This window comes from Corythoichthys intestinalis, chromosome 12, assembly GCF_030265065.1.
Source record: "Corythoichthys intestinalis isolate RoL2023-P3 chromosome 12, ASM3026506v1, whole genome shotgun sequence".
In the NCBI taxonomy this organism is placed as follows: Eukaryota; Metazoa; Chordata; class Actinopteri; order Syngnathiformes; family Syngnathidae; genus Corythoichthys; species Corythoichthys intestinalis.
Window position 1 is genome coordinate 45,769,685 of NC_080406.1, and position 26,643 is coordinate 45,796,327.

The 26,643-nt window shown below is 36.6% G+C and overlaps 1 protein-coding gene across 2 annotated transcripts in view; it reads left to right on the top strand.

Annotated features, from left to right (window-relative positions):
- The first annotated feature begins 3,407 nt into the window (after positions 1-3,407).
- LOC130927417 (glucosylceramide transporter ABCA12-like) overlaps positions 3,408-26,643 on the top strand; it is a 105,085-nt gene continuing 81,849 nt past the window's right edge. For both annotated transcript variants that reach the window (XM_057853228.1, XM_057853229.1), the window contains exons 1-18: positions 3,408-3,624; positions 6,130-6,208; positions 6,289-6,382; positions 15,778-15,922; positions 17,660-17,778; positions 17,896-17,969; positions 18,107-18,277; positions 18,372-18,565; positions 18,686-18,804; positions 18,896-18,996; positions 19,493-19,639; positions 21,249-21,415; positions 21,514-21,647; positions 22,064-22,194; positions 22,287-22,448; positions 22,544-22,755; positions 22,852-22,985; positions 23,100-23,214. In XM_057853228.1, the coding sequence (XP_057709211.1) occupies positions 6,143-6,208; positions 6,289-6,382; positions 15,778-15,922; positions 17,660-17,778; positions 17,896-17,969; positions 18,107-18,277; positions 18,372-18,565; positions 18,686-18,804; positions 18,896-18,996; positions 19,493-19,639; positions 21,249-21,415; positions 21,514-21,647; positions 22,064-22,194; positions 22,287-22,448; positions 22,544-22,755; positions 22,852-22,985; positions 23,100-23,214 (2,285 nt within the window). In that variant the 5' untranslated portion in view covers positions 3,408-3,624; positions 6,130-6,142. The remainder of the gene's footprint in view (positions 3,625-6,129; positions 6,209-6,288; positions 6,383-15,777; positions 15,923-17,659; positions 17,779-17,895; positions 17,970-18,106; positions 18,278-18,371; positions 18,566-18,685; positions 18,805-18,895; positions 18,997-19,492; positions 19,640-21,248; positions 21,416-21,513; positions 21,648-22,063; positions 22,195-22,286; positions 22,449-22,543; positions 22,756-22,851; positions 22,986-23,099; positions 23,215-26,643) is intronic.

Below are 26,643 nucleotides of genomic sequence, written 5' to 3' on the forward strand. Positions count from 1 at the left end.
CGCCAAGACTACAAAGAAAGTCGTCCTTGACAATAACATTATTGAATGTTCAATTCTCTCTTCATGAATTGTAAAATTTGGGATGCAGCTTATGTCTTTTTGACGATGTAGATTTTAAAAGAAACTTAACTTGTACATAATGGAAACCACAACATAAATCATATGACTAAAATGTGTGCAACTGCAGCGATTACTATTTTGAAAACTGGTTTGCTAATCCACACCTAAATCTAAATATACCAATTTGCCTTTGCTATATCATGGTTTAACAAATCGTGGTCAAACGATACATGAAATGGTTTTCTATTGGCATCATGATGACCTTGGCGAGGCCAAGCTTCACAGAAAATGAAGATAGACATGTAAATCATTGCTGTTTGTATAGGGAATGTGCCCCTTGTAAAGATATTATAAGGGGTCTTCAAGGATTTTGCTAATATATGTTTAAGTGGGAGGGTATCGATTTCAACGACATTTAACACCGTTGTTGTAATTGGTTGGTAACAGCTGACAATTAACTCGTTGGTTGCCATTGACAGCGAATTACATCGAATCCATTTTGACTTGGAGGAATGGCCGTTGCCCCTCTCAGGTAATTGGATTGGACGTCTGTCGCAGTCAGTGGTGGTGAAACATGATCATTCATTGCCAGCCACTCCAGTTGAAATGTTTTTGATGTTTATTATTGTAAATGGCAGCGAATGAATTAAAATATATCTACAGCCCTCATGTAGGTTATGAATTACCACTCAGTCATGCACAGCCATCTACCTCAACAGCTTGTACAGTCCATATTTAGTTTTTAATGTCATTTCAGCAATGCAAAATTTCAGTTTTTTGTTCTGTCTGCCTCCCTAATTCTGACCATTATTTGATGATGAAGTTGCTGGATTTCTATTTTTACTGATTTGTTCTAATTGATTGGGTCTTCATAAATGTCAGACATTTGCATTAATTTGTGTACGGTACACATAAAAAAGTAACAAACCTATAGAAAAGAACTATGTGTTACTTAACCGTTCCATGTATGAATTATATATTTTTTTTTCTTTAACCCTACAAAGCACTGATTTAACTCATTGGCTGCCATTGACCGCTCTCGTCGTCAACTCCATTATGTTGGGAAGGGACAAATTAATGTGTATTAATGCATATTTATATACATTTATATATATATATATATATATATATATATTAACCTTACAGGTCTCTCAGTTAATTCATTGGCTGCCATTGACAGCTCAGTCAATGTCACTGATACATGAGTATTCACAGCCGGTCCCAAGGGACTGGAATTCACTCACAGCAGGGGGTGCTGGGAATCTTTTTTTAGTGTTTCCCATCCAAAAACAGCCGTTTCGGTGCAAATTTGTCACCTTTGTGCGTTTTCTCCATACAATGTGTGCACAATGGCAATACACACGCATGCTGGATAGTTTATTCAAAGTGCGTAAACTAAGCTACTACAGAGACCGTGTTCTATTTCACCTAAAGTGTGTGTTTGAGTTTTTGTTTTGGAAATAAAAGTGGCCGTGTACTATAACGCACATCATTGCAGCTACAGTAGATGGGGCAATGACACATGAGCACATTTGAAAACTTAAAGGTCCCGTAAACCTCAGTTTTACACCCACTTTTAACAACACTAAAATAAATTGCGCACAAATATCCAACAGCACTCTGGAAGGCGGCAGCTCAACAGCAACAATAAACAATAATATGGCTACAATGCAAGCATGTCTTACCTATTTGAAAACACCAAAGGTAGCTAGTACTATCATCACCATCATCTTAATTTTCAAGCTCAAATTGAATCTTAAAATTTTTTGCTGTTTTTGTAAAGAAAGAAAACTTGCTCGTTCGTTTTTGCATCATGTTAACGCGTCCTCTGTCAACACTCAACTTTTCGCTTTATTTAACGTGACCCGGTAGCAAGCAAGGTGTCAGGTCGTGACCATTTTAACAAAAAAAAAAAAAAAAACTATTCAACATATGGCGGAAAACACTCAGGTGACTTGAAATTTCAAAATTGTCCGATATGCTTGAGTGATACATCATTGGAAAGCTTAAAATCTCAATTTTCTGGGGGAAAAACATTTTTGAAAAGGAGGACATTTGAAAAAAAAAAAGAAACCCATAAACACTAACTCGAGGTGAGAGCATGAGAGAGCATAATTAAAGACACCATGATTTTAACGAGATATTCTCGCATACTTACTTTGTTTCGGTCCAAAAACTCCATGTAGCATGTCTCATTGAGTGTCAAGACACAGCTGTGAATGGGCACAGCTGGACTTTTTGGGGATTTTATACTGAAATACAGTAATATAACAAGGGTCGCGATGCAGAAATCACAGACATCAAGTAGTGATGGAGATTTTCTTTTTCAAATATTTATACTTTTAAACGTTTTTTGTTTTTTTTTCTCTCAAAATGTTCTTTGTTTGGATCAATTATTTCTCATCTAAAATATCGGAGAAAATGCGACAGTAACAAAAAAAAATACAATTAAGCGATAGTTATGAGGTAGATATCCGTGAACTATTTATAGATACTATTTTTTTCATTGTGACGTAATTTGTTTAAAAGTATAAATATAAAATATGCGAGTAAATAATTTTATAAAGTCGTCCCCCCCCCCCCAACTAAATATTAGACATCAATGAATGATTCCAAGCTAAAAATGATAGACATTTCGAATAATAAAAATAATTACTTACCTTCTTTTTATGGCTGGGTTGAAACAAAAGTGGTTGTGCGGTGTCTGTAAACGGGGGTCTCCACTGTAAAACGGACAAATTAAAAATAGTTCGGGGGCTTAATGCACCATGAAACTGCTATGGCAGTATTTAGACATTTTGTTATATCAAACATAGCAGTTCTTTTGGCTTAAAATACAGCAGTTTGTTTTAAAGAGGGGTGCAAGAGCAGAAACTGCTTTTATTTAGCCTTGTCTGTGTTTTCCGCCATATATACTAGTATATATTTAATCCCCAAAGTTGTATAGCTTACTTTATTGTTTCAATAAGGTTTTTTTTCTTAACAACAACAAACCTTAAAAAACACTTTTTTTTCTCCCAAACACCAGGGGGTGCTGACTTCCTGCTACTGGCCAGTCCACACAGTTTAGTTGAATTGGATTTATATTGCCTATGAGAAACAGAATAGGCTAGATGATTATTTAAAAAAAAACAACAACAACAATAAGAATTAATTAAATTAATTAAGTTTTTTTTTTTTTAATGACTCAGAATAGTCTATTGCCCAGTGCTTCACATGGTCTTAAGTGTGACCACTGACCCTGAAAGGTTAATGCAGCTCGTGATTGGTCCACTCTTCACTCCCAAAGCAAGAGACGAGAGTGAGTCACGTGTACAGGTGAGAGCTGTTTCAGCTCTCTGCTCTCCTCACCTGCACGCAGTCACGTCAGTGGGAGGTGAGGAGGCGGAATCAAATTGTTTTTTTATCTTTCTCCAAATTTAGCCTCAGCTCTTTTAAAGTGTTACGTGGTTTAACTGAACAAATAAAGAGATTGTTGGCGGTGAGGTCACCATTAGCGCCGTATTCTTTTCTCTAGCAAGAAGAGGCTGAAGAAAAAAGCTCATTGGGGGAACAAACTAACAGGTGAGTGTTAGAGAAACAAAATCAGAAACAAAATTATATCATTGTTGTGTGATCAACCAGAGTTTAAATAAAATAGAACAGAATAGAACTTCTACGTTGATGAAAATATAATACAATTGATCAGCCTCATTGTCATTGTTAACGATAATTATTATCACTGAAAATGATTGTTGTTACTGTAATTAACAACATCAACAATTAGTGACATTGTATTGTTGACATGACAGCTTAAAGAAGCATGTTTAGGTTTCTTACTTCCCTAAATGTTTTATGAGCCAACTTAAGCACTTTTTTGGAGGGATATTTTTAATAAAACAAAAATATACTATCTACTGTATTAGAATAATTAGGTTTCATTGAGCTAACATATGACATCACCTATTAATCAGAGTAACGAGATTTGTTGGTTTGCTTTGCGTAATTTTTATAATAAATCAATGGGCAATTTGTGATTCACGCCTTGACTTTAAAAATTGCTGAAGCAGTTTTTTTTGTTTTGTTTTGTTTTAAAAAACGTTTTTCATTGACGACGTCCACATGAGTCATCTTATTCCTGGCGACAACAGAAACTTATCATCAAAGTTCACAGAAAAAAAAAAAGTAATTTTAATTGTTCATCTCATCCAACTCGATACCGTTTAACTTAATGTTAATTAGGGTTCAATTTCCAGCTGTTGTTTAGAAATCTCATCATGATGATTTTCTTTCCAGAACCTGGTAATGACATTATATCACCCTCTGTTAACTTTAAATATTATCATGTGAACTTTAAATCTCATTTTTCTCTCTAAAGCTGAACTAACTCCACCATTATATCAATGTTCTTAGTTTGAAAACCTGTTGAGTTGAACTCAAAGCTATTATTCTATTGTTTGAATGGGAACAGGTGGATTTTAATTCCACCTCACGCCATCTAGTTGGAGAGTGGGCAATTGTTCTACATGTCATGATACGTTGCAGGCATAGTTAGTTGAAGAAAGATATATTATTTGAAATGCTAAATCCTAAACAACCTGGCCTTACAGGAAAATCCTGATAGTATTAAATGGTTTCGACAATGCATTTATTTATATTTATTGCCCAGATGTAATTTTAGTTACACAAATTATTTATTAAATTCAATTCAAAGTGATTATTATCATTTGAAAAGTACGGGAAAATGATCCTCTGTTAACTGAAATTCTTACTTTGTCATCCAGATGAACTGTATGACAACAGTCTATGAAGGAAAGCTATTAATACCTAGCAAAAAATGATATTTATGATAATAACAATAATACATTTTATTTCAAAGCGACTTTCACGACACTCAAGGACACTTTACAATTGAATACTGTCTACAAGAGACACAAACAAAGTAAACAATATCAGATTAATAGCTAAGTCAGAGTAGATCAAAATAGAAAGAAATCATAACACAAAATAACAGAGAATCAAGACATGTTTTGAGGCTGGTTTTGAAAAGTGAAAAAGAAGTGCAGTGGTAGCTCTACTTTCGAACGTCTACATACAGAAATTTCAGGTTAAGACACGCCTCAACAAAAAAATATTGCTTCATGTTACGAAAGAAATTTCAGGATACAAAAATGAAAAATACTGTACGGCTGGTACTCACAGCTTCCAGAGTTTACTATACGTAACATACATAAAGTATAGCTGCTCTGCCATTGGCTATTGCCTAGCATCCAATTGGCTAAGAGGTGCCGCTACTGTATGTGTATGTGTGTATCCCAGCATCCTCTTCATTCGCACCTTGTGTTCCGACAGCTTTACATGAGTGTATTAACTTTATCCTTTATTGTTTTTTTTATTTACATTATGCACAACTCTGATTTTATGTTTATTGTGCAATATTCTAATTATACCATGTATTTGTTACATATCTTGATGCATTTTTATGCATTATAAAAGATTTATGTTATATTTAAATTTTGGGGCGTTTAAACGGATTTGGGCATTTAAATAGAAAATGCGTCTCTATTTACAGAACTTTCAAGTTACGAAACTACTTTCAGAACCCATTAACTTCGTAAGTAGAGGTAGCACTGTAAAATTACAAAGATCAGAGGGTAGAGATGCCAGAGTTCCAGAGTCAGGGGAGCAGGATGACTAAATGCTCAGGAACGAAGGTAGTTAGATGGATATGGGGGACAAAGAGATGGAGTGTAGAACAGGAGCGACAAGGTCAGGGAAGAGTGCTAGTTTTTTTTTTTTTTTAATTAAAAAAGAAAAGATGTACGATTATCCATCGATTCATTTTGCTATATAGATGTAGAAAACAATGTAAATGATAAAAACACTCCATTGTTAGGCTAATGCAGAATATATGTTTTTCCTGTTTTCACAGGATATCAATTACAAATTTACTCATACAAATAAAATTAGCCTAGTACATGACATGTTCTGTCACATACAGTACAGGGTTAAAACTCTTAAAGTTCACAAGTTATGTTGAAATACATTCACGAATACACTCTAACTTTTTATACAATGTCTCCATTAAAGCCTCGTCCCAAAGATGGGCTTTTTCCAGCAAGTCAAGCTGCTTCTTTGGAAAAATGGGCTGAATGTAATCAGAAATCCAGTAAGTGTAACACACCCATCTTAAAAATGTTAACGTTAGAAATTGATTGCAAGTTTTGGAACAAAATTTTGCTGTTATAGGTATGGTCGCTGACTCTGATCGTTTGGCCTTTGATCATCTTCATCATTGTTGCTGTGACCCGCCAATATTACCCACCGAAGCTTCAGAACTCATGTAAGTATGAAGATCTATTCAGTTTCTTTCATTTTCTTTACTTTCATATATATGTCTTCACTATTCTTGACACGTAATCTCTCAGATGCATTGTGCAAACGAAATATACAATAAAATAACAGAGCAGGGTACACAAAACAAAAATGAAGTATTTTGCAATGTAATTGAAACTGTATACACTGGTCTAGCCTGCCAAGTCCAGACTGATTTTCATCATTTTAATATTGGACAAAAATTAATATTGTTCTGGCACTGAATACAATGAAACAATTACTTTAATTATAATGTTATTTTTTTCTTCAACGTGGTTTTATTAAAGCCACCTAACCAAAATGTAATTAAAATGTCAATTTTTAGAGATCTTCCTTTTCAAATTAACAAGACAATGACAATAAATCCAGTTTTCCTGTCAACCACACGATTATCTTATTTCCTAACATTGATATATTAACATATTATCAGAAGAATGCAATTAGAATGTGACATTTTTGTGTTATCATGAAGTTGTTAGTAGGATTACAATTTGGCGCGGGCAATTACCTTCTCACAATGAGCGTAAATAAAAGGAAGCGTCCTCAACAATAAAACCTTGAGAAGAACAGGAACCTTTGAACCACTTTCTTCTCTTTTCTATTCATCAAGTCAACAGGCTAAAAGTCAACAAAGGTAAAAGGTACTTGAGAGAGATATGTGTTTCTTTCCGATGTTAACTTCTATATAGTGACCTCTTAAAATAGTTCTCATGAATAGTTCAGGCTTAACATGTAAATTATTGATTGAGGAAATTGTGTTTTCAGTAGAATTACATTATTTAACTAGGCCTGCAAGCAGGACTGAACGGGCCCTCGCAATCTAGCGCAACTCGGACGTCACGCAACTCGGACTGTGTGCAGGTCAGGGTGGTGGGAGATCCTCCTCTCTAATCATCTCATTAGAACCTAACATGCTCGAAAGTCGCCTATTTACATTCCCACACCCAAGAGATAAAAACCCCTATTGGAGAGAGTACTACAAAAAAGGAGCCACTACTGAGCTGTGCAGCCAAGCCCTTATTCAAAACCAAAATTAATCTTCTAACTGGGCCAATTCGACCAAGTGTGCCAACTATTGTGGCTCTATAAGCTCCCTGAGTCTCTGAAAAAAAAAATTTCCTTTAAATGGCGAACAAAGGGTCGTCACGGCAACAGACAGAGACACGTGGACATGGGCCGTAAAAAAGTATTTTAATAGGTCTTGAAACTACAATGACCAACATGAAAAGAACTGGACATGTTTTGGAAAAACGAGTGACTTTCTATCGCCACTAGTTGGCGCTGTAGGGTTGATGCAAATGACCCCTACAAGGCCCTTCAGGGTATGACTCTCAACAAGCACGGGAAGTTTGGCGCAGATATCTTGTATATCTGCCGAGTTATGACTGTTCAAAGTTTTTGGAGAGAAAAATTGTTGACAGTCATTTTCACTTTACTGTTTGGACCCCTCCGCTTCAACAAAACTTCAATTTTTGTCATCAGGCACCTGAAGACAGGTCTTAAGGTTTCCCTTATGCAGGTTTGAGGTAGATTGATTTTTTCCCTTTAGAGGAGGAGTGTGTCCCGTAAAAAAGGGCATTTCCTGTTCCCACTAGGAGGCGCCAGGCACAAATGGTAAATTTTCTATCCAGTCCTGCTCAGGCTGGTATACCTCACACACATGGCAGATTTAAAATAGATTGAACATTGTATGAGGGAGTTATCAGTCATTTTCCGAATTCGGTGTTTTGGCGAAAAAATGGAAGAATTTGGCGCCCCGCCCAGGTCAGGCCCGTGAATGAAAACACACCATTTTTATAACTTAAGATTTCATATGCCTCATGAACAGTCTCACCAATTTTGAGAATGATCAAACTAATTCCCTAGGTGCCAAGGTGTAAAATGTGCACACTGTAAATCGATAAAAAGTTCACATTCAATCCAAAATACCCGATTTCCTGTAGGATTTGGAATGTGTGTGCAAGAGACTTTTTGGAGCAGTTTTGCACAAAGTTTTGACTCTCCAAATTTCATCACTCTATGTTAGAAAAACCTAAATGGAGAGGCCTTTTTGAAAATTTCAAGGGGGCGCCACTGAGCCATTTTGTTAAATTGTTTCGTAACGTTGCAAGATTATCGAACGTTATCCAAAGCCGCATGTATGTGCAAATTTTGGTGAGTTTTTATGCATATTCAAGCCTCCAAATGTAAACTCTTACTGTGAACCCATGAAAATTTCACATTCGATCCAAAATACCCGATTTCCTGTTGGATTTGGAATATGGGTGCAAGAGACTTTTTGGAGCAGTTTTGCATAAGGTATCTACTCCCCAAATTTCCTTGCTCTATGTTGAAAAAACCCAATAGGAAAGGCCTTTTTTAAAACTTCTTTCTGTCGCCACTAGTTGGCACTGTAGAGTTGATGCAAATGACCCCTACAAGAACCTTCAGGGTATGACTCTCAACAAACACGGAAAGTTTGGCGCAGATATGTTGCATATCTGCCGAGTTATGACTGTTCAAAATTTTTGGCGAGACAAATTGTTGACGGTCATTTTCACTTCCAGTTTGGACCTCTCCGCTTCAACGAAACCTCAATATTTTTCATCAGGGACCTGAACACATGTCTTGAGGCTCCCCTGAAACAGGTTTGAGGTCAATAGATTTTTTTCCCTTGGAGGAGCAGCCTGTCTCGTAAAGAAGGCCATTTCCTGTTCCCACTAGGGGGCGCCAGGCCTAATGGGTAATATTTCAATGCAGTCGTGTTCAGGCTGGGATATCTCATATACATGCTAGAAATGAAAAAGATTGAACGTTGTATCACGGAGTTTTTAATCATTTTCTGAATTTGGTATTTTGCCCAAAAATGGCCGACTTTGGGACCACGCCCAGGTCAGACCCTTGAGTGAAAACTCACCATTTTGAAAACTTAAGATCTCATATGTCTCCTGAATAGTCTGACCAATTTTGAAGACGATCCAACTATTTTCTTCAGCGACAAGGTCTCAAATGTAAATCGATAAAATTTCACATTTGATCCAAAATTTCCGGCTTCCTGTTGGGTTTGGAATATGGGTGCAAGAGACTTTTTGGAGCAGTTTTGCACAATGTATCGACTCGCCAAATTTCATCGTTCTACGTTGAAAAAAACAAATAGGAAAGGCCTTTTTGAAAATTTCAAGGGGGCGCCACTGAGCCATTTTGTTAAATTTTTTTGTAGATTATCAAAATTTACGCAAAGTTGCATGTATGTGCAAATTTTGGTGAGTTTTCGTGCATGTTCAGGCCTCCAAATGTAAACTCCAACTGTGAACCGATAAAAATTTCACATTTGATCCAAAATATCCGATTTCCTGTTGGATTTGGAATATGGGTGCAAGAGGCTTTTTTGAACAGTTAGGCATAAGGTATTTACTCCCCAAATTTCATTGCTCTACGTTGAAAACCTGAGAGGAGAGGCCTTTTTGAAAATTTTAAGGGTCAAGGGGGCGCCACTGAGCCATTTTTTGACATTTTTTCAAAACGACACAAGATTATCGAAATTTACGCAAAGCCGCACGTATGTGCAAATTTTGGTGACTTTTCGTGCATGTTCAGGCCTCCAAATTGGCCATTTTCATTTGCCCTGAAAAAAGAAGAATAATAATAATAACTAGGCCTGCAAGCAGGACTGAACGGGCCCTCGCAATCTAGCGCAACTCGGACGTCACGCAACTCGGACTGTGTGCAGGTCAGGGTGGTGGCAGATCCTCCTCTCTAATCATCTCATTAGAACCTAACATGCTCGAAAGTCGCCTTTTTACATTCCCACACCCAAGAGATAAAAACCCCTATTGGAGAGAGTACTACAAAAAAGGAGCCACTACTGAGCTGTGCAGCCAAGCCCTTATTCAAAACCTAAATTAATCTTCTAACTGGGCCAATTCGACCAAGTGTGCCAACTATTGTGGCTCTATAAGCTCCCTGAGTCTCTGAAAAAAAATATTTCCTTTAAATGGCGAACAAAGGGTCGTCACGGCAACAGACAGAGACACGTGGACATGGGCCGTAAAAAAGTATTTTAATAGGTCTTGAAACTACAATGACCAACATGAAAAGAACTGGACATGTTTTGGAAAAACGAGTGACTTTATATCGCCACTAGTTGGCGCTGTCGGGTTGATGCAAATGACCCCTACAAGGCCCTTCAGGGTATGACTCTCAACAAGCACGGGAAGTTTGGCGCAGATATCTTGTATATCTGCCGAGTTATGACTGTTCAAAGTTTTTGGAGAGAAAAATTGTTGACAGTCATTTTCACTTTCCTGTTTGGACCCCTCCGCTTCAACGAAACTTCAATATTTTTCATCAGGCACCTGAAGACAGGTCTTAAGGTTTCCCTTATGCAGGTTTGAAGTAGATTGATTTTTTCCCTTTAGAGGAGGAGTGTGTCCCGTAAAAAAGGGCATTTCCTGTTCCCACTAGGAGGCGCCAGGCACAAATGGTAAATTTTCAATCCAGTCCTGCTCAGGCTGGTATACCTCACACACATGCCAGATTTAAAATAGATTGAACGTTGTATGAGGGAGTTATCAGTCATTTTCCAAATTCGGTGTTTTGGCGAAAAAATGGAAGAATTTGGCGCCCCGCCCAGGTCAGGCCCGTGAATGAAAACACACCATTTTTATAACTTAAGATTTCATATGCCTCATGAACAGTCTCACCAATTTTGAGAATGATCAAACTAATTCCCTAGGTGCCAAGGTGTAAAATGTGCACACTGTAAATCGATAAAAAGTTCACATTCAATCCAAAATACCCGATTTCCTGTAGGATTTGGAATGTGTGTGCAAGAGACTTTTTGGAGCAGTTTTGCACAAAGTTTTGACTCTCCAAATTTCATCACTCTATGTTAGAAAAACCTAAATGGAGAGGCCTTTTTGAAAATTTCAAGGGGGCGCCACTGAGCCATTTTGTTAAATTGTTTCGTAACGTTGCAAGATTATCGAACGTTATCCAAAGCCGCATGTATGTGCAAATTTTGGTGAGTTTTTATGCATATTCAAGCCTCCAAATGTAAACTCTTACTGTGAACCCATGAAAATTTCACATTCGACCCAAAATACCCGATTTCCTGTTGGATTTGGAATATGGGTGCAAGAGACTTTTTGGAGCAGTTTTGCATAAGGTATCTACTCCCCAAATTTCCTTGCTCTATGTTGAAAAAACCCAATAGGAAAGGCCTTTTTTAAAACTTCTTTCTGTCGCCACTAGTTGGCACTGTAGAGTTGATGCAAATGACCCCTACAAGAACCTTCAGGGTATGACTCTCAACAAACACGGAAAGTTTGGCGCAGATATGTTGCATATCTGCCGAGTTATGACTGTTCAAAATTTTTGGCGAGACAAATTGTTGACGGTCATTTTCACTTCCAGTTTGGACCTCTCCGCTTCAACGAAACCTCAATATTTTTCATCAGGGACCTGAACACATGTCTTGAGGCTCCCCTGAAACAGGTTTGAGGTCAATAGATTTTTTTCCCTTGGAGGAGGAGCCTGTCTCGTAAAGAAGGCCATTTCCTGTTCCCACTAGGGGGCGCCAGGCCTAATGGGTAATATTTCAATGCAGTCGTGTTCAGGCTGGGATATCTCATATACATGCTAGAAATGAAAAAGATTGAACGTTGTATCACGGAGTTTTTAATCATTTTCTGAATTTGGTATTTTGCCCAAAAATGGCCAACTTTGGGACCACGCCCAGGTCAGACCTTTGAGTGAAAACTCACCATTTTGAAAACTTAAGATCTCATATGTCTCCTGAATAGTCTGACCAATTTTGAAGACGATCCAACTATTTTCTTCAGCGACAAGGTCTCAAATGTAAATCGATAAAATTTCACATTTGATCCAAAATTTCTGGCTTCCAGTTGGGTTTGGAATATGGGTGCAAGAGACTTTTTGGAGCAGTTTTGCACAATGTATCGACTCGCCAAATTTCATCGTTCTACGTTGAAAAAACCTAATAGGAAAGGCCTTTTTGAAAATTTCAAGGGGGCGCCACTGAGCCATTTTGTTAAATTTTTTTGTAGATTATCAAAATTTACGCAAAGTTGCATGTATGTGCAAATTTTGGTGAGTTTTCGTGCATGTTCAGGCCTCCAAATGTAAACTCAAACTGTGAACCGATAAAAATTTCACATTTGATCCAAAATATCCGATTTCCTGTTGGATTTGGAATATGGGTGCAAGAGGCTTTTTTGAACAGTTAGGCATAAGGTATCTACTCCCCAAATTTCATTGCTCTACGTTGAAAACCTGAGAGGAGAGGCCTTTTTGAAAATTTTAAGGGTCAAGGGGGCGCCACTGAGCCATTTTTTGACATTTTTTCAAAACGACACAAGATTATCGAAATTTACGCAAAGCCGCACGTTTGTGCAAATTTTGGTGACTTTTCGTGCATGTTCAGGCCTCCAAATTGGCCATTTTCATTTGCCCTGAAAAAAGAATAATAATAATAATAATAATAATAATAATAATAATAATAATAATAATAATAATAATCCTTTGCAAAACAATAGGGCCTTCGCACGCTTAGTGCTCGGGCCCTAATTAATTATTCAGGGACAGTGCACGATGATCAACATCTATTAGACACATCCAAAAAATGTAAATATGCTGGATTATAGCAAATGCTCATTTACATCTGCTGTCCCTAGTCACGTAACGGAACAGAAAGACACAAAAACAGAAGAAAAGAACTAGAGGTTACAATAAAACAGCACAACACAGTAGGTCACTAAGAACTTAAAAGTCGCAGGACTGGTTTACTTTCAACCACTGCTTGAGCAGAGTTGTGAAGGTTCCTATTGTGGTAGACTTCCTGATGGCGAGTGGTAAACTGTTCCAGCTTTAACCCCGGTAATACACCAGGCACGTATATGGCGCGACAACGTTGCCGCCGCGTCAACTCAGTGAAACGCGGCCGTTAATGTCAATCAGCCAGTGCACACCAGTCGCAGCGTGGCCCACGTTTTAGACGCGTCCTAGAAGCGGTTCAACACGTCGCTCTCAAAAAGAACAGCAGAGTTAATTATTTGACGCGAGACGCGACCCTCCTACGTCTCGAGCCCGAACAAAGGTAACCGTGCGATCAGATTCGTTTATTTGCGTGAGGTGTTCTTAACGAGCAATGTCACTCTTGCGCGTCGGAAGTCGTCTCCACAACAACACAGATGGCGAACGGGAGAGACGAGAATATGTTCCAATCCACGGTTAATTCAGTTTTAAATGACCAAAAACACATTGAGTCGCTAACCATGTTGAATAGACTTCTTCGTTCCCCGCTCTCCTCGTATGTTTATTTCCTCGCGGTAGAGTTTCTTGTCGCTTTACCAACGTCACGTCCGCCGGTCGTTGATCGGTCCACTCCGCTGTCTGTTTGCTGTGGCTTGCTCCGTCCTGGAAATTTGATCTGCGGAACGGTCGCCAGACTCTATCTCTGGAACATGCCAGTTGCCAACATGTAATGCAATATTCAATGTGTGATAAAAATCATTGAGTGTAGAAACATTCTAGCAGCCCCAAGTGTTATGAAAGATCTTTTTTGTTTAAAATTGTTTAGGTTGAATTTCTTTTTTTTTTTTTAATATGGCTTTTAAAAGACAGTGTGGAATCAAGTGTCACTCCAAGGCACTTGAATTCAGAGACAATTTGTATTTCCTGCCTTCCCAAAAAACACCTGAATGTTTGATGTGCAAAGGTTTCCTGGTAAACATCATACAAACAGGTTTTGCTGTGTTTAGTAGAAAGCAAGATTTGTAGAGCCAATCATTTATAGGAACCAGAGCTAATTTGAGAGCAGAAGCTGCGTTTTGAGTATTTCTTGTACTAGTGAAGATGACGCCATCATCAGCATACATTTGAAATTCTACATTTACACATGAATTTGGCAGGCCATTAATATAAAAAGAAAATAACAGTGGGCAATTTACTGATCCCTGAGACAGGCCAACAGGGACATCTAGAAATGTTGATTTGACACTGTTAATGGAGACACACTGTCTCCTGAATTCTAAAAAGCATTTTATCCCCTGAATTGAATCCAGTGAAAAATGAAAATGGGTTAATTTGGGTGAAATGCTTTTCTCAGATAAAGAAATATTGCTCCAACGCAAGGTTTGTTGTCTAACATTCATTTGATCTTTTCTATGAAAAGACAGTTTCAAACTCTGTGGAATGATTTTCCTGGAAACCAAATTTACTGTCATATCATTGCTTGTATTGACTCCATTTATTAGTAACATTTTCCAATGGCTTGGAGCTTTTAAGAATGAGCCCTCCGACCTGGATCACTCATAGCCACAATACTCTTGTGAAAGTCTTTGTTTGACTCGAAGGACACAGGGATATGTATGTACAGTAATTTAATCTTCTAGCTCTATTCATTCGGAAACACTGGACTTTCCTTCAATAATGGTTGAGCATTTGTTCGGATATTTTATAAATGGGCATTAATTTCCACCCCAATTAAGATGGTTTAACACAACCTTTAAAATACTTCTCTCTCCATTTTTGATTAGTTAGTCATAATGCCTTTATTTTAGCAAGCAACAACTTAGAAAAGTTCAGACATGGAAGAACTTTAAAGGACACAGGACTGTTTATACCAAAAACAAGTTTTTGGCTGCTTGTTTTGTTGGTCTAGTTATGTGAATGGGAATGGTTTGTGATGGTAAAAATGCAATGGACTGTATAATTCAAAAACAAGATTTTGGCTGCTAGATTTGTTGGCTCAAACTTGTTTTCATCTTGGGCCCCTTCATACACCCATAAACTTGAAATAATCGTTAAGGGTACAGAATTACTTTAAATAAAACTTTATCCCTGTTGTAAAATCGATATACTGTATATAAAACTAGAGGAGCACTCTCAGACCTCTGCTTAAGCAGCCAAATTATATTTCATATACCATATTTGGGAGAGTGGGCACTCCATTCCCTCATACTCCAAAATTTCTAAAAATCACTCTTTTCCATCTCATCATATCACTTAAGTGGCAAATCTGTGTTAAATCGACAAATCTTTTAATGTGACTAATCGGTTATGAAGAAACGAATGCCTTTTCTGACCTCTTTTGCAGTGAAATAAATGAAATAAACAAACAAACAAACAAACAAAAAAAACTGCTTTTTAATGTTATGTAACTTTTTTATCATCTAAGCCACATTTGAATACAAAATGTTCATATCATGGACTAAAAATGTGATGTCTACATTTGTGGATGCCAGGTCGTTATGCTGTTATTTTTATTTGTAATGAACAAAAATGGTCACTTGCCCTATCAAGAGTTAAAGGGGTTTGTTTGACCTATATTGAATGATTTCTATGGTCTGTTTTTTCCCCTAGGCTATGTGGAACCTCGAAACTTGCCCAGCACCGGCTTCTTTCCTTTTTTGCAGACTGTATTGTGCAACACAGATAGCAAATGTTATAACACATCACGGCTGTTGAACCCATCAAAGTTTAGTAAAAGATCCACCGATAGTCAGAGGTAACACATATTAATTTATACACACTGCACACGAACAATCAGTCGCTGCCATAAAGATTTCAAGTGTCTACCTATTTTGTTGGCTTTCGTTAAGATGTTACTTTAATATGGATTATATGTACTGAAGACGAAAAAGGTCATGGCAAAGATACAGTAGCTAGAGTCAATTTTTTTTCTTTTCTTTTTTATGCTCTTAAATGAACACAATTCAGGAGCAAAAAGAAAGCAATACACACCTAAGCTAAATATGTTGAGTCATAAATAAACAATTCAAAGCAAGACTGGACCTCAGTTTTCGAGTGCACCATGATGCGGTCGACAGAGGTGGGTAGTAACGCGTTACTTGTACTCCGTTACATTTACTTGAGTAACTTTTTGAGAAAAATGTACTTCTAAGAGTAGTTTTACTAAGCCATACTTTTTACTTTTACTTGAGTAGATTTGTTAAGAAAAAACGCTACTCTTACACCGCTATTTTGGGCTACACAAGAGTCGTTACATTTTTTCTCTTTATTCTACATATTAGATTTTTTTTTTTTTTTTTTTTGCAAGCAATGCCAAGAGTAGTGCTACTAATTTCACCAATGAGACGTCGCAACAATAATCACGACTCCATTCCAACAAACAGACGCAAGCTTGCCGTTCTATTACACGCCAGTCTGTTCAATTGTGTGTCGTATTTAAAGTGCCATAAAAAACGAAGTATTTGACATAGAGCGCTGCCCTCAGCATGATTTGAAAGAACAGAGTTAAACGTCTCTTCTAGTTTTTATTTGGCACCGATTAACCACGGGAAAATGGAGAAATGATCCTTTTAATTTCCTAATCGTAACTATGAAGGAACCAGTCACTATTCAAACTAGGAACTGCTAGTATTTTCTCTACTAGTGGGCATGCATGCTCTTTGAATGAATAATGCTTCATTTATGTTTTTTTTTTTTTCCCCTCCGGAATTCAATGTTTTTATTTTTTTTAAATATTTCTTTGGCTTATTGTGGTTATGTAATAATGGGTTATTGTACAGTATTATTATAACAGGAGTTCATATAGATTGTGTGGAAAGAGAGAAAAAAAAAAAATTGTTTAAAATAAATAAATAAATAAGCAGTTATTCACAATGTTACTCATTACTTCAGTATTCTTTTCACTGGATACTTTTTTACTTGTACTTGAGTACATTTTTTGTAGAACTTATTGTTACTTGAGTAATATTAATTTGAAGTAACGCTACTCTTACTTGAGTATAATTTTTGGCTACTCTACCCACCTCTGGCCGTCAAGAAAATTTGGTCCCAACCTCAGACTTTCTATAATGGTTATGCAAATCGGCAGGTTGGTGCAGGCTTAAGCCTGGCATGAAAAACTGGAAATTGACTGGAGTGGAAATTTCTCAGTCATCTGTGTGCCATGACTGGAAAAACAACTTTATCGGTTACAATGAACTTGCTTGGGAGGAAGTCCCCCCATTCTCACCTTTTACAAAGAAAAACAGTCACAGGTTGCAGATACCTAGCAAATAGAAGCGATAAACACATGAATATAATAGCAATGAATGAATATGTGTGATTATATGAAATGAACAAATATGGAATTATGTGAATAAATTGAATCATATACGTAGAATACATATAAATATAAATTACAATATATTCGTTCAGTACATACTCGATTTTTCAATATGGAAGACAAAGTTTTTAATAGTTAAGTCATGGTTGCTTTATGTTGTTCTTTTGGCAGGTCAACATCGTTGTCAAAAAGTCTTTTTGAAAAATTGATGGAAGGTGCTGAATTTTCTACTTCAGCATTTCCAAACGATTCCATTGATGACCCAAGCTTCATTTTGGAAAAAATACTGGGTAAGTTCTCTCGAGACCATTCTACTTTCCTTTGGCAAAATTAAGGTTTACCTGTATTTTCTACATAGAAGAGTATCATCGAAGTCATAGTTAGTAATTTGGGTTGTTTTTTTACAGGTGCGGCTCACCTAGTAAAGAACAGTAATGCCTCTGTCATCCACACAAAGAACACAACCTTTGTTAATGAGCCGGTAGGTATTGTTGGAATGTAATTCAATGTCGAAACTAGGAAATGTCTTTCAGTTTAATAACCCATCACATTACTTACAAGAATTTTGGCTTTTTTTTTTTTTATGTCTAACTGTAAATGTGAAATTTTCCCTCCTAGGGGGACTTACACAAATTAATGGAAGCAATGAATCTGATGAAGCAGCCCATCTGTACCATAACTCTGGTGGCGATGAACACAACCTCACCCAACACAATCAGCAACGCAGTGATCAACTTTTGTAGCTCTAATAATACTGTATTTGAGGTTTTTCTTCAGACACTCAATCAGGTTTGTACACATTTGTGTCATTGAATATATGAATCAGTTGCCATGTGAACCATGGCAAACATTTTCTCAATTTAAAAAACCAAACAATTCCCAGATCGTGAAAGAGGAACTGCTAACAGAACCAGCTGAGTTGGCAAAGGCCATTGGGGCTGCTATACTGGTGTTTCAAGAGATACAAAACCAGAACTCATTGTGGGAGAACCTTCTCGATATTCCCGAGCTTGTTGCTGAAGGATCATTTGACCACATATTGGACACTGCAGCAGGTCTTCTCGCCAACATGCTGAGGTGAGGAGCTTCTAGTAATAAAATAATGTAAAGCCAAAGCTAAAAGTTTGCATTATTATTATTATAATTGCATCGTGATTACACTTATATAACAATCGTTTTACTTCCTCATGTTCGTAGCATTATGCATATCATCCAGAAAAATTTCACCGAAACTGCTGAGCCAATCTCTGACCTGCATCCAATAATAGTTGGAGGCATCAACATTCTTCATTATTTTCAAAATTGGCCTGGCAACGGTAACTAAGCACCACCACCTGTAATTCAACTGTAGTATTAGGGTTACATACGATATAGTTTATGTATAACAACCAATGATTTTCTGCTTAGATGTGACCATCTCCCTGGGAGACATTGTGAACTTGGACAATGACTCGTTTAGTGAAATAGTCGAACAGGTTTTACAAACTGTCCAGATACCACTTCCTCAGGTATGAAGCCATATTATGTTTACCAGCTTTGGTAAAATCATGTACTGATTGCTTTTTCTGGCAATAGATTTTAGTTTGAATTAAAACCTAGTGAGCTCATCTGTGTTTATATTCATTTTTATTTAGATATTTTTCTCAATTAAAACCAGCAAGAAAGTTATGTAAGCACTGTCATTGGTTTGTATTAGTGCAACCAGATTATCTAATCAGGCTGTGATCAGACTTTATAATGCGCTCCACCTTACATATGTTTAGAAACGTAATCAAGTGGTATTGTATTTTTTTATGTTAACATAATCAATTTAAAATGTAAAGTGGCACTGACAATAATTTAATAGTCACAGCTGTTTTAAATATTATTGCATCCCCCCCCAATCAAATTTTGTCATACTGTCTACAGATTCAGATATTGATTCAAGATTTGCTGTGTCCTAGCGTAATAGTTTAACTCCAACTGTGTAACATGCATCCAGTCTGACAGTTTTCTTTTCCTCAGGCCATGCTTTTGACCTTGGACAGACATTTTCTACAATCCTACATTTGTGACAGCAGTAGTAACCCATTGTGGCTTACAACCTTATGCTACACTGGTACAGTGACTGTGCTTCTAGACAAAATCAGTCCCAACAAGGTGGCCCAGCAGGTAGGCTACAATTATTGGAATAATGTCATCCAAATATGTTAAACGCATTATTGTTGACTAAATTTGTCACTCTCTTTCACATTTGCATTCTCAAGTAAAACTTTACGACAGTTGGTTCAAAGTGTGCTCAACCTTCAGCTTCACAGAAGTTGTTGACAATGGCAATAACAAGTGGCTGCAATTCCCAAGTTGTACCAGCATTTTCTCAATGAGATTGATTAGATTTTAGAGCTGCCATGTGACAATTAATGATATTGATAATACAAGTTAGAAGTTCAGAACTGGACTTTTAAATGCATACAACAGAGAGGACATAATAATTAGAGATCAACGATATAAGTTTTTCAGGACTGATACAGATTATTAGTAGTTAGAGGGGCCGATAACTGATTTTTGGAGCCGATATTCATTTGCAGTAAAAGTGTAAAAATGGGTGTGAATAATAGGTTAAATAAATAGCTCTCTGGAAAAAAAATGTCATCTAAAAAAAAAAAAAATTTTTTAAACATTTTACTGTCCCATCGGGCCGCCTTCATAATGCGAATTATTTTAAAACAAGAATAACGTAGAAAAATGCTTTTCTTTATCAAACGCTTCATTGAGTGAGTCCAGTCAAATCCGCTCACTGCTGAGAGCAGCTGCGCACACACACACAATGAGTTGACACAGCACACTAGTGTTTAACAAGCTAAAGGATGATTGAGATATTTGTCATCTTTGAAGATACCGCTGCCAAGCTTCTCTGGCAAGATCAAAGCTTAAACGCCTATCCTTAGCTTTAACAAGCAAAACTCGCAGTGCACTGCTGACCAAGAAAAGCAGCAGGAGGGAGAGTGAGGCTGTACGAGCATGAAGCAGAAAAACATACGTATATTTTTTAAAAATTAAAAACCCGATTCTTTTCACCTAATTCCGATCCTCTGACAAATGAAACGATCCCTAGTCACTATCCCTCGTTTTAATTGGACTTTTTCATATCGACCAGTCGGATTAAAAAAAAAAAGGCAGATACCGATATACGTCAAATGTCCAAATATCGGCCCGATATATCACCGATATATCGGTGTATATCTAATAATAATTATGATAATAATAATAATTGACATTTTTAAAATCTTAGAAATTGGTAAAAGAGGCCATGCAGCAAAATTACCTTTGAAGAGTGTATGTACATGTATTTCTGACACAGAGTTTGATCACTTATGGAAAAAGATATAACATTTAGCAGCTGATTGGGTAGAATCTTCTCAATAACAGTCAACTTTGGGGCATAGTTTTTTAAATCCATTTTTTTAGTGATTTTGATGGAGCCGCTTAAAAATAATGCTCAAACACGACTTCATGATGCGAACATTAAAGTGGAAGTTTCTCAGGTGGACGTTTATTCGTATAAATTAACGAACTCTGGATTTTAAAATGTTCAATAATTTTTGGTAAATGTGCAAAAATTAGCTGTTGCCGCTTTCTTTTAAAATTAAAAATGTAAAATGTAAAAAATGTAAAGCACACAAGTATATGACAAAACATTTTTTGTAGTAAAAATAAATATGATAAATCATAATTTCAATGATTTACAGCACAACTATGTTTTTTCTGCTTTTGCTCTAAGGCACTACTAGCTTGGAGTAAGCATGTGGCTCCCCATGATGTTTCATTTGCCCAAGAACTGTTTCACAGTCTCTTAGAAGGAGTATCCCCTGGTGGTATTGAAGGCTCTAACGCCGTGAGAAATCGGCGTGATGTCGATACACAACCACAAAACATTGAGGAGGAGCTGTACGTATAATCCTTTCTGTACATACCAGTTTACGCACACAATCAGTCTAGCACTTTATGGAAAGTTATGGATATTCAGGATGCTTTATGCTTGGCAGGTTTTTGACAGTCGGTCAAGTGCTCCTGGAATTGAGCGAAATTGATCCGGAAGTGGGCATGATCGTTCAGCGCATTCTCAGCGTTGGTTTTCACTCAATGGAAACGGCAACTCTTTCGATTGACATTGTTTTAGGTAAAACACTACAGTGGGAAAAATTGTTTACTTGAAATTTTTTCTAGCAATTTACTTATACCCTTTTTTAATTTAATTTAATATTTTACATTTTTGGTACAGAAAGGCATACATTTCTGTAACTCTCTGTCGCCTAGCTTGACCCTATTGTTCTCTTTCGTAAAGGATTGGTAGTGTTTAATAGAACATGGTCACACCCTCTCTCTGGGGACAGCTCACTGATTTCTTAGTGAAGAGCAACTTACAAAGAAAACATCCCCTACTGAGTTATTATACAGTACAAAAGACATTGAAAATAAATGGGTGTGGTCCAAGGGATGGAATTATTATTGAATGTGTTGTCGTGTAACCTAAAATCACAATATAATGTAGTCTGACTCTAAACCTTTCCTGGTATTATATTTTTGTATTTGCAGACATGATGGACAGTATCTTGAAGGATTCAAATCGACTCGAAAACCTTTTTACGACCTTGCTTACAAACGAAACTGAAGCAAGCATATGGATTGGCAAAATTCTAGACAGCACCTTCAAAGTTATAATAAAGGTATGCCCAAATGTTTTGGCAGGATATAACAAGGTAATCAGAATTGTTTTGTTATCGGAACATCAACAATTATCATGGTTTTGCTTCAACAGAGCTTGACATCACATGTTACATGTGAGGATGCTCTGGGCCCCTTCCAGTGGCTGTTGCCAACTGAAACCATCAAATTCGAGGTGTGGGAATCCATTATCTGCGAAAACGCCACAACACTTGAGGATATCTTACTGGCAGACTGGATGCCTTTGATTGAAAAAGTACTACTTTTAACATTTTGTGATTTTTTTTTAATTTCAACAAAAAATAGTGGAAAAAATACAGTGTATATGTATTTTTATTCTTATTTTCAAAGGGAGAAGAGCTATACATGGCTCTTAATGAAGGAGGAGAAAACATAAATGCAACTCTTCCGATGATTCTCTCCGCGTGGCATAAGTTGTTGAGCAAATCCATGGAGTTCGGAGATCTTGTGTACAGGTTGTCTTCAGAGCTGGAGGCAGATGTTTGGATAAACGGGTCAACGGAAAACAGTTTCGAACATATTACTGAGACTCTTCGACAAAGGTTGGGAGAACATGCATATACCGGCTGGGTAAGACTTGATACATATTAAATGAAAACCCTTATTTTTTGTTTGTTTCTTTCTTTTGTTCTCTGTAGTGTTTTTGTTTTCATGGTAAATTTGGGGGAAACTGCAGAGGCAAGTCATCTGTGGCCTGAGATGAAAAACTATTTCCACATAGCTTACTGGGTCTTGACTTACAGAGCTGGTGTCACAACTCAGCCAGCAAACTGTGAGTTTCTTTCCTTTCCCGTGACAAAATCTCTGGAGCAGTGATTAAGCAAGATTATAGTTTCACCATTTTTGCTGTATATTTTGGCTTAAATATGTGTAACTTTCTCTTTAGGCTCCCTGGACATCGACACGCTGAACATTCATTGCGATACTGGTTTAAATTGGCACAAATTTGTTGAAACGCTAATTCATGCTGTGACATCGCCAAACCAAGACATCCTTGTGAAGTAAGTGGTAAAATCCATGTTTGAATGATAAGTCATTAACCCTCTACACAAGGGTTTGGATCGGGATGGTAGGGACAACATTACCAACTTTTCAAGATGCTCAAATTGTCTCCATCAACTTTTAAGCTACCTTGCATTATATAATAAGTTCAGTTATATAGGTAATTTAGATTGTTTTCCCATATGTTGTAAGGATAAAACTGACCCTATCATTATTGATTTGGTTAATTTAATTAGTTATTAATTAGTGAATTATTTTTATTATGTTCCGACTTGCATTAACCCCTTTTCACTCGCTGAATGTGCTGGTCCATCCCCCCCCCCCCCCCCCCCCCGCCCCAAACGCATGTTTGATTGGCTGATGACTTGCATTTATTTAAAATGTATTGATTTATTTTCTACATTATTCATTTAAAAAATGGCATTTGCAGACATTTTTCAGATAATTACGCATGAATCATAATCGAGGTAAAAGGTTTCATTTTTTTGTTGAATCTGACTGTGCTTGTGGACAAAAGTAGGGCTGCAGCTGTCGATTATTTTAGTAGTCGATTAATCGATGAACTAGTTAGTTCGAATAATCGAGTAATCGGATAAGGAACATAAAAAATTTAAATACCTGAGCTGAGCCTCAAACGGAAAATGAATAAATAAATAAATGAGTATCTAAGTACAACAAAAAACAATTGGCTAACTTACATAGCAAAAGTCTGCGAGCTTAAATGTTATAAAATGCTTTTTTTTTTTTTTTTTTTTTTTAACAATGATCTTAACAAATATGGTTCAAACACATATTCCCACAAAGAACAGCTAAATATACCTACAAACTAAATGACGAATGTGTTAGTTCAAACAAAAACTTAAAAATATAGCTTATGCTAGACTTAACAGGGAGCAGGTGGATTAAGCCATGTGAAATGAGTTATGTCATATTCACTGTTTCCACTAGAGGGCAGTGTATCCACCCAAATCAATACAACTAAATGCACACAATTTCAAAACAAACCACTACAACGCTATTTTAATTAAACGAATACACGAAGCACCAAAATTTCATTCGAATCCTTTTTCAAATCGAATTACTTGAGTTAATCGATTAATCGTTGCAGCACTGGACAAAAGCAGTAGTGTTTTGCCTGAAGGAAGGCTCAATTTTTATGTTTTTGTTATAGTCTGAGAAGTTTTTTTCAGTAATGTTTAACTTATTTAGACAATGTTGACAAATGTAATGTAAATGTAAGACAAATGTTTTTTTTTTGCATTCCTGGATAGATATTAGAGATCGAGATTATTAACAATTTTGTTTTTATTTCAATGTAAATATAATTTATGTTCAAATATTGCAATTTCAATTTGCAAGCTTCAAAATGTTTCTTTAATAGTTTTTGAAAACAAGTTTTGAATTGAACGCTGTATCACCTAAATCAATACACATGAAAGTTATGACTGTATAAGTCAATACAGATTTATTTTGCATTGATCATTTAGCCTATCAATTTATTCGGTTCGAATTCGGGAGGAATGTAGCTCTGACCCCCGTTCACCCAATCTGTTTGGTCCTATTAATGTTCCGTCCCCAGCAAAAAGTGTACATGCAGGTTATGCTGTTGTATCAAACCTACGCCCTTGCCTTTTCAGTATATGGGCACTCATTGGCTGCCATTGAAGGTGCTAGACATCCATTTTATTTTGACTGGGTGGGGGCAAGTGAACGATTGTTCAGTCAAAATCGATTGAACGTCTAGTGCTGCCATTAGTACTGAAATATGAGCATTTACAGTCAGTCCTCCAAGTCAAAATGAATTAAATGTCTACTGTTGTCAATAGCAGGCAATGAGTAAATACTACGACTTAAAAAAACATATAAAGAATGTGTATATGGCGGAAAACACTCAGGTGACTTGAAGTTCCGCTCTGAGAACCCCAATTTGGCCAAGTTTCCAAATTGTCCTATATGCAAGTGTTATACAGTGGGGAGAACAAGTATTTGATACACTGCCCATTGTAAAGCTTAAAATCTCATTTTTCTGTGGGAAGAAAAATTTCCAACAGAAGGGCATTTAAAAAAGAAAAAAAGAAATTAAACAGCAAAACCCTAACTGGAGGTGAGAGCACGTGAGAGCATAATTAAAGATGCCATGATTTTAACGAGATATTATCGCGTACTTACCTCTTTTTGATCCAAAAACTCCAAGTAGCATGTTTCACTGAGTGTCAAGACACAGTTGTGAATGGCCACAGCCGGATTTTTGGGCGGATTTTATGGGTGAAACATGGTAATATAACAAGGGTCGCGATGCAGAAATTGCAGACATCAAAGAGTGGCCGAGATTTTCATTTTAATATATACAGTATATACCCTTTTAAATGTTTAAAAAAAAAAAAAAAAAATCTTTGTTTGGATCGATTATTTATCATCTAAAATATTGGGAATAATGCGACAGTAACAAAAACAAAAAACAAAATACAATTAAGCGATAGTTATGATGTAGATATCCGTGACATTTTTACAGACACCATTTTTTTCATTGTGACGTGAATTACGATTGTGAATGTTTAAAAGTTTAAAATATGCGAGTGAATAATTTTTTAAAGTCTTTTTTTTTTTTTTTTTTTTTTTTTTTTTTTTTTTAGACATTAGTTTAGACATTAGACATTAATTAATCATTCTAAGCTAAAAATGACATACATTTTGTATGATAAATATAATTAATTACCTTCATTTTATGGCTGGGTTGAAACAAAAGCGGTTGTGCGATGTCTGTAAACGGGGGTCTCCAGGGTAAAATGGACAAATTAAAAATAGTTCGGAGGCTTAAGGGGCCATGAATCTGCTTTGGTAGCATGTAGACATATTGTTCTGTCAAACATAACAGTTGTTTTGGCTTAAAATACCGCAGTTTCTTTTAAAGAGGAGTGCAAGAGCAGAAACTGCTTTTTCAGCCTTGTCTGTGTTTTCCGCCATATATTTTCAACTATAGTGTTTTTAGCCAGAACCAAAATGTTTGTGTTTTAATTAATTTGATTGCTTTTTTAGATATTATTTGTTGTTATTTATTAAAAATTATATAAAATAATGATTAATAATAAAAATATAGTATTTATCATTGAGACCTGTGGCCTATACTACGAACCGAGTTCAACCTCCCCAGAAGTAATCCTGTTTACCAGCGGGTAACCGGAGTTGACAAAACCTGGTTATCTAGTTTGTGGTCACTCGGTGCTACGACGCTGATTATGAGGTTGATTAGTCGAACCTGTGTTAACTCAATCAGAGTTACTGCACGTTCACATAAAAGGGGAAGGAGACCAGAGGCAAACACAACTTGTGACGATGGCACGGGCATCTTACTTCACGGAAGAGGAATGCGCGATGATCATGCGGAGTTATGAGGAATTAAAATCCACCCTCTCCGCTAAATTCAACAC